General features: G+C 39.8%; 1 protein-coding gene across 1 annotated transcript in view; it reads left to right on the top strand.

Moving 5' to 3' along the window:
• The first annotated feature begins 426 nt into the window (after positions 1–426).
• The window catches only part of LOC145403581 (uncharacterized), a 72,617-nt gene continuing 62,280 nt past the window's right edge, over positions 427–10,763 (top strand). The window contains exons 1-2 of the mRNA XM_080275259.1: positions 427–556; positions 10,071–10,279. Coding sequence (XP_080131385.1) covers positions 427–556; positions 10,071–10,279 — 339 coding nt within the window. The remainder of the gene's footprint in view (positions 557–10,070; positions 10,280–10,763) is intronic.

The following is a 10,763-nucleotide window of genomic DNA, read 5'->3' as shown; positions in this document are numbered from 1 at the left end:
TATCACCTCATATTACTCACCCCTCAGTATCCTCCTTCACTTAACATGGACACACTATGGAACCACCCTTCTCCCTCCATAATTATAGCCAGCCACTTCTTCCCATCCTCTCCCTTAACCTTGCTTAGGGCGAAAAAGATTCTCAGTGTGATGTGCTGTTGAAGAGAGAAAAGTTTGATTTTATGATGGCGTTAGTGTAGCTAGGTAAAGTAATGAAAAGAGATAATGTCCATAAGAACTGGATAGTAAAGTGGCACAGGGAAGAACAGTGGATGATACTATGAAAGACTTTATACTAGGCAGATGTCTGAGTGTAAAGACTTTAAAATGATTGCATGAGAATATTCTACTGTCCACGTTAACGTATGGATGTGAAAGTTTGGTGAGTCATGAGAAGGAAAAGTCGAAGTTTAAGACCGATTTAAGATGAAGTTAATGAGGAATGTTTGTAAAGTGCTTAGAGCGGATAGGAAAAGAAATAATTTGATTTATGAAAGACGTGGAGTAAGGAAGTTTGTTGAGAATACGGCTGAAGAGAGTGCGTCTGGATGGAGTGGTCATGATGAAATGAATGCAAGTTAATACAGTGGTGGAAAGGTTATATGTAAGTGAGCTGGAAGGTGGGAGATGTGGTAGGCCAAGAAGAAAATGGATGGATGTGGTAGATGAGTGTGTGAGAAAGGTGGGGTACGGAGGTTGATGTGGCACCGGAACTGACAGGAGAGTGAGTTTGTTGCATATATTTAAAAATCATTGGACTGACTTTACTTGGTGGGTATTGTGAAGTTCATCTAGAGAAAAAAATAGAACAGTAAGGGAGGAGGGACATTCAGAGAGTGCAACAACCACACCCACCAGCTGATCTATCTCGGACAAATGCTACCTTGCCATGTGGCCCTGACCTTAGGCCTGTTGTTATAAGAAACAACAGATCAATCTTTTGAGTGATCCTCAACTCATCCACCAAGTTTAATCCAAATTAGATCAAAACTGCTTTAATTATTTTATTCACACACACACACACACACACACACACACACACACACACACACACACACACACACACACACACACACACACACACACACACACACACACACACACACACACACACACACACACACACACACACACACACACACACACACACACACACACACACACACACACACACACACACACACACACTGATCAATACATAATACCCTCTTCTGTAAGGATATGTTAAGAACACATGCACAGAAAATTATCCTCACAATGTTGTGCAAAGCAATACGACACAAACGATGATTACAGCGAAGATAGCCAGGGCCATGGAAGCTGTTGGCAACCCTGAATATCATCTAATTATGGTTTTGCTTGAAATGAGAGAGGTATTTCCTGTTCTTTGATGTAATAAGTGCACTGATATGAGTGTGTACAGATGTATGAATATAAATGACGACCCAGACATGATGCATCCATATCAAATCCGAAGCACACTTGAAGCACAATGTAATATTCTCAAAACTCCTGGGAACCCTACTCAGACATTGTTCTTGTGGTAAATATGAGTATGGGTGTGTTGAGTTTTTTCTCAGAGGTAGTTGCGAAAGCCTTTGTAAAACGTATTATAATTATCACGTTCACAGTCATGGGTCTTGGTCTACGAATACGGTGGTGTATAATTACTGCAGGTGTTTTTCCGGGACCTTAAATGTCACGTTTAATACACCGAGGATATAATTTTTGTTTGTATTATGCACATTCTTTTTTATATGTGTCACCATTGCTTTTGGTTATTGCTGGATGGCAGCCATCAATCCCTACATGGCAGCTCCTCCCATGACGTAATTGCCATAATTTTCATAGTGCTTCAAGCATGCTAAGCAGTGATGAATGTAATATTCTCAAACAAGTAAAATATATATAACTCAACAGTAGCTCATTTTAGGTAATGATGAATATAATATTTTCATTCAAGTAAAATCATGATTACAAGACTGTAGCCCTTAAAGTCAAGCTAAAGGGTAACTACCGTCTTTATTAAAAGATACGTCTTTCACACATGAGTACCAACTCTACCGAGACAGCAATCATCTTAGTGTTTGATATATATATATATATATATATATATATATATATATATATATATATATATATATATCGAATCCTTGAGTAAAGATAAATTTCTGTGCAATGGTACGAACGGTTATGCGCGAGGTGGAGTCAGGAATCCTGGGCATGAAAGGTGATTCAGTGAGTGTCTGACCCATCTGACTGTGCTTGCTGTTGATTAGCTCTTCATCTATCTCATTTATCTTGATTTTCCTTGCTTTACGGACACTGCTTCACTCCATCGCTGGGTGCAACGTACATACATACATAGAGAGAGAGAGAGAGAGAGAGAGAGAAATTACTGATTCACAGATCATTTTTGGAGACGATTAAAATTTTCAGACTTGATTATTGTATTGCAACTTGAAATAATAAACCATGTAGGGTACAACATGTTTCAATATTTCTTAGAAAAAAGGAACTGGGAAGTGGTACTGAACTTTCCCCGCGCGAGCACTGGTGTGGCAAGTAAAGTAACCGGTACTCTTGTGTGTCGCGCTTTGTGAACGTGGTTTTGTCCATTCGTGTTATATGCGGTGCAGGGGAGCATGAACTCTGAAAATACTTGCGCCATCACTCTCTTCCCAGCTGCTAAGATACAGACCTCCCGCCTGTCATCGCCCCTTACCTATCATTTCGGATATGATTACTATAGAGAATAATGGGACGACCTAACATACTCCTGTCGTGTCTAGGAAAAACCTGTGATGATCATGAGCTCAGGGACAATCTAGACCGGCCACGTGCTGTAGGATGACAACCACAGAGTTCAGTCAGTGCTCAGCTGTGACCGAGTGAGGGAGTGTGCGAGCTGCTCTCTCTCTCTCTCTCTCATCCCGTCCTCCAGCCTCTCACCCGTTCCGTCTGATTTGGATAGGACGCTCGTATTCCCTTATTTCCCTTCCCCATGCTGAAAAGATTCTTGATGAATTGACAACTTCTTGAGAGGTTAAACAGATTAGGGAAGGTGATGAATTTTGGAAAACAATAGGGCACTTTTTTGTGTGTGTACATACGAAGAGTTAGTGTTCAGCCCTTCATAGACCCATCCTTACCAGTGATGTGATACCATAAATCGTGAATCCTCCTCTGTGGACACCAGCTAAAGGTTAAACAGTGAAGTCCAAGGCTAAGGTCCATGATGTTATATCTGAGATGGCGAAGCAAGAGACATCCCCCAGCTCATTGACGTCAGTATTGAAACTCCTGATATAAATAAAAGATGTCTGATATTTCCACCACGTTGATGATTGCTTTATGTACAGATATATGTAAGTTAGCCATGCCCTAACCACAGGTGTTTTGAAATTGACCTACACAAACCAGCATCATGTTTTCCCTTTTTGCCCTCAGTCTTAATACTGCAAGGCGGAAAATAGAATAATGTGTAAACTGTGTCCATAACTTCAAGCCTTCTGGATCCTCACAGCCCAGCAATTAAAAGTAAAGGAGCCAGAGAAAATAAAGTTACCTACTGAAGTGAGACCCAAATGAGGATCTACCTGAGCCGCGTCCACCTTTGCCTGGCCATTCTGACGTACGTGGCAGGTAAGCACATCAGAACATTCACAATATACTCAATTTACTCCAACCTGACTTAAAACTGCCATTTCTCCATCTTGAATACCGAGTTGAAGCAAGAGATTAACAGTTGAATATAATGCTAGTTATGAAGAAGTGCTGTGGAAAGGACGTAGAGCCATAGTACGAGTATTTATCTTATTCACCGTCTGAGCTACTTGAAAGAGGGTGCAAAAAAAGTCAAAATTTGTGTCATGATAAAAGATTACAGTTACAAATTATAGTCAGTCACAGGATCAAATTTTAAATGGGACAGGAGGCTTCGTAACACCTCTTTCTTATCGATTTATTTTGCACATTACTTCTTAACATTCCCTTGTGTGCTGTTTAACTCTTTATTATATCCACGTCGCTTGCATAAATTGCTGAGGAAGAGGTGTTACGGTATCTTCAAAATTATTAGGAATACGGACCAAAGGAAGATCTCATCTTGTTCTTCCCGCCAATTAAAGAGGCGTTCTAACACATCATCTTAAGTTAAATATTTTCTTTGCTGTTCTCTTGTAAAATTATCATGTTATTATTTTATATCTTACTATGTTATTTAAGATTACATAAATAACAGAAAAGAATATATGAACGTGCCAGATAGTCTAGTAGGTTGTTATAAATCTGTGTATGGAAAGGTAGAACCAGGATTCCATGATCTTCAATGGTGAATGACTGGGCGTGTTGTTGGTTAGCTTATACCTCCATTATGCTCTACACTTCTGGTTTTCTGTACCCTACCTCTCCGCACATGCAGGTGTTTAGGGGAGGGATGTTAATGATAATGATGGTGGTGATAGTGGTGGTGGAAATAATAATAATAATAATAATAATAATAACCACGTACATGAATAAACTGCTAGGGAAGAGGTGTTAGGAAACATCTTTGACCAATGACAATACAGGCCTCGAAGTCGGAAAGGAAAAACATCCAACTATCATGTTTTGAGTTACAGGTTGCAAAAGGCTGACCACTCGGCATACTGAATAATTTTGCAGACTAATTTTTCTTTTTTAGTCCTTTTTCATTTTTAAAAGTCGCACGGTTGGTTACTAGGATACATTATAAACAAGAGTAATAAATTTAACTACAATAACCTCAGAACTCACATATGACTGATTCTGTAGCCTCTTGCTGGCTTGTAAAATCCAATTGCTTTGTTTTTTCTTCAGTTTAAGGAGGATTTGATGGTGTTCTGGTTAGCACGCTCAACCCGCGACTGGAAAAACCCGAGTTCAGTTCCCGGGCCGGTCACTTTCGGACAAAGTTTGATTCCCTTATGTCCCTATTTACCCATCAGTACAGTAGAGGACCTGACTGCAAGCTGGATTATTATCGTATTCTTGGAGAAGATTGTGTCCTGGAAAAGCTGATTCTCTGCTTTAATGGCCTTGTGCATTTGATAGGTGTCGATCCAAAGCGTTTTTCTTTCCGTTTATAAATTTAAACTGAAGTATGTCAGAAGATATTCATTTTTAAAGACATATCCCCAGGCATTAAATCTCTCATCCTCGGTGTACTTTCTGGTGTTATCATATTTTCTGCAATTTCAGTTTTCCTGTCTTTGAAATACCTGCATTTTCAGTGATGAATATATGTCGTAATTTTAGGCTTAGCTTTGCATTTTTTCCGGACTACTTAAACTTTGGGGAAGGAAGCCAAAACTTCCCACCCATACCGTAATGGGTGGATGATCGATTATTTTCATGGCATTGCTTATACAGTAAAAAGCTATAGGAAGTGACATTATTTGTGGCACTGAAACATTAGATGGAATTGCTGTTATTTATAGTCAGATTGTCATTTCAGTTATTAGATTAGCTGGAAATTATCGAAAAAGATTAGCTGGAAATTATCGAAAATGCATTGGTTAGACGGAAGTACCACGGCTCACGAGAACCTGTCATTGATCACGGCATTCACATTACCTGTTGGATTTTTTTAGTCATCATCATAATCATCATCATTATCATCATCATCATCATCATCATCATCATCATCATCATCATTATCCCAGCTTCACTTCCCACTAATACATGGGGAGAGAGGGGGACAGAGAAATAGGATGAGAAAAGTGAGAGTTGGAGAAATAGGATGACAAAAACGCTTCATTGGAACTCTAAATTGTTTTTTTAGTTTAATGAACCATGCATCAATTAGCATTCAAACCGCCAAAATTCTTAACTTCGCCTCAGTAACTAAACGATCCCATAAAAAAATATGCTAAAAACCCTGGACAAGAGAGCATTACATTGACTTAAATAGTATGTCATGTGCACCTCCATACATACTTACTTCATCCATTCATTTCTGTTCCTCAGCATTTCTAGAATTTCCTTAACTTCAGTATCTTCACACAATATCTCACCATAGCCATCCACCCTCTTCTTGGGTTTCCGCCTCCCCTACAATCCCCATTGATCGAAATAATTCATTTCTCCATAATACTCTGTATGAGACAGCCCTAGCATGTATTCAATATGGATGGTGGTTGTTAGCGCCGAAGTGGTAACATGTGGAGATGTAGGAGGACTACTGGGCCCCAAGGAGGACTAGTGGGACTTGGGAATAGGCCCTGAAGCCTTTGCCCAGAGTCGGGCACTTAAAAAAAATATTAATAATAATCAGCATTTCTTGTCCTGTTCAGTCTCAAGGCCGGAAGATAGAGGGCTTTTTCGATTTAAAGAGCATGATATGTAAAGGCGGTTAGACTGCACACCTTATGACATGCTTATTAAAGAAAAATCCCAATATGAATTTGTCCTTTATCGTAACTCCATCACAAGTAGGTCAGAAGTAATATCCCCACAAATGGTCAGCATGATCCATAATTTTTTTTTTTTCCCGTAATCAGACGCATGGCACACGGCAAGACATAAGTAGTGACCCAAATTTCCTTCCTTGACGGCAATGGTACTTTTCACGACAGTTTCTCTAGGGGAAAATGAAGCCCTACGATTCCCCAGAGTAGCAACGCAGGTGGGAAAGACACAGAACTCCACGTGTCATCAGGTTAAATCACACCTCTGTTTCCCCATCTGCCATCTCCAAGTTCCTCCCAGTTCCCTCCCCGTCTCTCACAAAGCCTGTCCCTGCCGTCTTACACTCTCTTCAATGAATCAGACAACTCGGGACAGCTCCAGGTCTGACGAGCAACCACACTTAGGTACACACGTAAATACTGTTATACAGAGGAGGGTCGGTCACAAGGGAATAGTAAAAACCTGGCGTGATTCATCCCCAGACGAGAGACGTAGATCCGTGGGGCGGGAGGGAAAGAAAAGCATTAGTGGGAGAATGGGAAGGAGAAGGGGAGGTCTATCGTAGGAGAGAGAGAGAGAGAGAGAGAGAGTCTTCAGCTCATGTAGCAAAACAGAATGTGTTATAAATAGATTCCTTTGGTTCAGTACCTGGTGGCATAGTTAGCTGAGAGGTAAATCTGAATATACAAGGCTGCTGAGACAGGTGATGGTCCGATGGGTACGTAAGTGGTCTGTTATTGGAAAGTGTGTCTTGAGAGAGGTGACGTGATGGATTGTTACAGGGCTTGGCTTGTTGTCGCTTTTGTAGGGGAGGTTTATATGGTATATGATCAGTGTCAAAACTTGTAATTATAAAGGTGAAAACGTGTTTCGAACACTAGCGCAGTGAATTATGGAAAAATTTATTCTTTTATGAAATTAAAGATCATCATCATCATCATCGATAGTTATTATTATTATTATTATTATTATTATTATTATTATTATTAATATGTGTAGTAGCAGTAGTATTTTTAATTACCCTATAACTGTCATCTATGTAAGAATTAATATCAGTACTAGTTGTTGTTATTGGCAGTCCCATTTAAGACCTATATAGAGCTTAACACCACTCATTCCCCGCCATAATCTTACGCGTTGTCTGGAGTGAAATGTTAGGGAAAACGAGATCATGAGAAGGATGACCTGGATAAACCCTTTTCATATCTATCATTTCTTTATTCAGTCCGCATTTTATTCATTTCCCTTCTTTATTCATCCAATCTGTGCCTCATTTTTCTTGTCTCACGGCTTTATCCTTTATTTATTGCTATTACGAATGTTGAAGGAATACCCGCTGTTCAGAAACTTGTCTTTAACAACCCACTGGTAGGACACTTACAGTCAATTATCTCATCTTTTCATCTTGATCATATGATAATTTTACCTGCAACCACTTTTCCATTCCTGAAAATATAGCCTAACCCTTTCCTTATCTAACTTGGGCACACACACACACACACACACACACACACACACACACACACACACACACACACACACACACACACACACACACACACACACACACACACACACACACACACACACACACACACACACACACACACACACACACACACACACACACACACACACACACACACACACACACACACACACACACACACACACACACACACACACACACACACACACACACACTTCAGCTCCTCTTTCAGCTCTATAATTACTCGTATATTTTGCCGGACTCTCCCAGAAGCTGACTTAGAATTCCCTTGTCAGTTATGGAGAAGTAAATACGAGATTGTTTAAAATTAGCCCTCTGCAGCCCCCTAGACCCTCAAGGACAATTGCAGGGACATTTATACGCCCCTCCTGGGTGATCACCAAAGGCACCCTCATAAGAATCATTGTGGAGCCTTTTTATTATTTTTATTTTATTATATTCAGGGGGGTGGGGCTCCTTTTTGAACTATTAAAGCAGCATGATAAGTGTTCCGTAAGCTAGGAAATTGCCATGCGTTACCGGATTAATTATTTAGTTGTGTGTGTGTGTGTGTGTGTGTGTGTGTGTGTTAGGACCATTGAACAGTCCAGCAGCAAACAGCCTCGCCATTCTAGTTTGCATCTCACTCAGCATCGTCTTTTTAACCCTTCAGCCCGATTAAATTATTTTCACTGTATTGCTTTTACCCCCAGACCACCTTATCGATTGCGTGAGTGAGGAGGGCGAGCGAGACCACCATCAGGTAGCCTATGTGATAGAGTGTGAACGCCACTACCACACACCAGCAGCTCTACAGACATCGTTGAAAGTCATAAGGAAATGAATAGCTGTTTCTTATGGCATTTTTCCTTATGATTCTCACCATACTGTTAAGAAAAGCTAAAAAAAAAATGAGATTCAAATTTTTGTTAACTAAAAAACTATGAATACAACAGCAGGCCTTTGCACATTCTTGGAAAGCTTATGGAAGGATAATAGGCGTTACTTGAGTAGCTTTAATCATAATTTCGTCTCTATAATACAGAGAAACGGCAAATTGAGCACTAAAGTTGAGTTACTTAGGATAATCATTATGCCTAAAGTTGACCCGCGCACATCCTTGGAAAGCGTATGAAAAAATAATTGGTGTTGGTTTAGTTTTACACAAAATTTGCTACTACATTGTTTAAAAAAAAAAAAAAAAAGTGCCAATTACGAGTATGTACCAAAACTGGGTTATCACAGAAATTATTAAAGCTACAACAGATCTATACACATTACTGGAAATCCTATGGAAAGGTGTTAGGTGTCATTTAAGTGACTTTTTATAGAAATCACGATGATACTGTTGCAAAAAAGGCCATATTTATATGAAAAAATAATCAGATTAATTTTTTTTCCCCGAAAATCGCCACCATATTGAAAAAAAAAAAAAAAAAGCTCCAAATTACGGACAAAATTGGATTAGCTCAGAAATATTAAAGTAGTAGCTGACACTAGCAAGTCTTTAGATAGCTAAAATATCAACATTAACAAGCTTGCAACACATTCAGCACTGTCATGTGTGAAAGTTTTTACCTTCAGTCAGCTTAAGAATGATCTCTGGTAGTGCAGAGAATAAAATACATCCCTTCAATCCATCATTTTAAAAAAATATGTATGTACAAAAGTTGTAAAAAAGGCTGTTGGTAACATAAAAAAATAAGTTAATAAAAAATGGAGGAAAGAAATGTCGTCCTCTGATGGAAGTGGTTAATATCCTTTCTTCTTCCAGCAGTTGTCATTTGACACCTCCCCTTGCACCCTTCATTTTAACCGGTGTCTTTGTTTCCGATGGTTTACAGGTGCAGGTTGCAGTAGGGTCCCCTCACAATATCTCAGTAGTAATACATATTCCATCTTGTGTTCTCCATGTATTGATGCCTTGTGAGTGAGAGAGGTGTTGGTGCTCAAGTTGTTATTCCTAACCCTTGCTCCTCTGTCATAAATAGTGATGGTCTACGGGTAACGGGGGTGGTAGTGCCCCATCACATTACTTTATTATCTTATTACCAACCCGTGTTCCTCTGTGTATTTGACAGGCATTGGTGCTGAAAAAGGTGTTGAGCTTCTTGACAGGATGTTGTTCTTAACCCTTTTTCATTTATCACAGGCAGCGATGCACTGCGAGTGAGGGAGGTGGTGGTGCCTCCTCACAAGATCAAGGGGTCTGGGGTGGAGCTGCTGTGTCTCTACGAACTGGACCAGACGGAACAGCTATATTCAGTCAAGTGGTACAAGGGCATCAGGGAGTTCTTCAGATACGTCCCCGCTGACTCGCCACCCATCCAAGTCTTCAACGTGTCTGGCGTCAACATCGATGTGAGTAGCAGTGGTGGAAATAATACCCACATTATTAACTCTTTCAACCCGATTACGTATTTTGTTGGTTTATTCTTACTTGATCAAGGCGATTTATTTATCTTAGGGAGGAGCTTCTGCAGTGAAGGGTCAGTGAAACTATTACTGGCCCTCTTAGATAGGGAAAAAAAAGTCTCTGTTAACCTGAAGAAACCGCCAGAAGGAAACAAGACTGATTTAAATAACACATAATTGCACTAAAGAGACTAAATTCATTTTTTTAATATACAACAGTTGCGTCACAACTTGGGCGCTCTTCAGACTAGAATAGAGAGGAAATATATGTGTTTAGACTGTAGGGGTGATTAGAAAGAAATGACAGTGAGTCCATAAACTTTTATTAGCATGAAGAACTATCAAACTATGACTCACATTCCTTCAAAGTACTCTCCTCCAACCTCTATGCAGCGTTCCATTCTCTTTCTCCACTTCATGAAGCAAGCGT

The sequence above is a fragment of the Coenobita brevimanus genome, chromosome 61 (assembly GCF_032717465.1).
Source record: "Coenobita brevimanus isolate Jiangsu-jjx chromosome 61, ASM3271746v2, whole genome shotgun sequence".
Lineage (NCBI taxonomy): Eukaryota > Metazoa > Arthropoda > Malacostraca > Decapoda > Coenobitidae > Coenobita > Coenobita brevimanus.
Note: the sequence above shows the minus strand (reverse complement) of the source record. Positions and strands in the feature narration are given on the sequence as shown.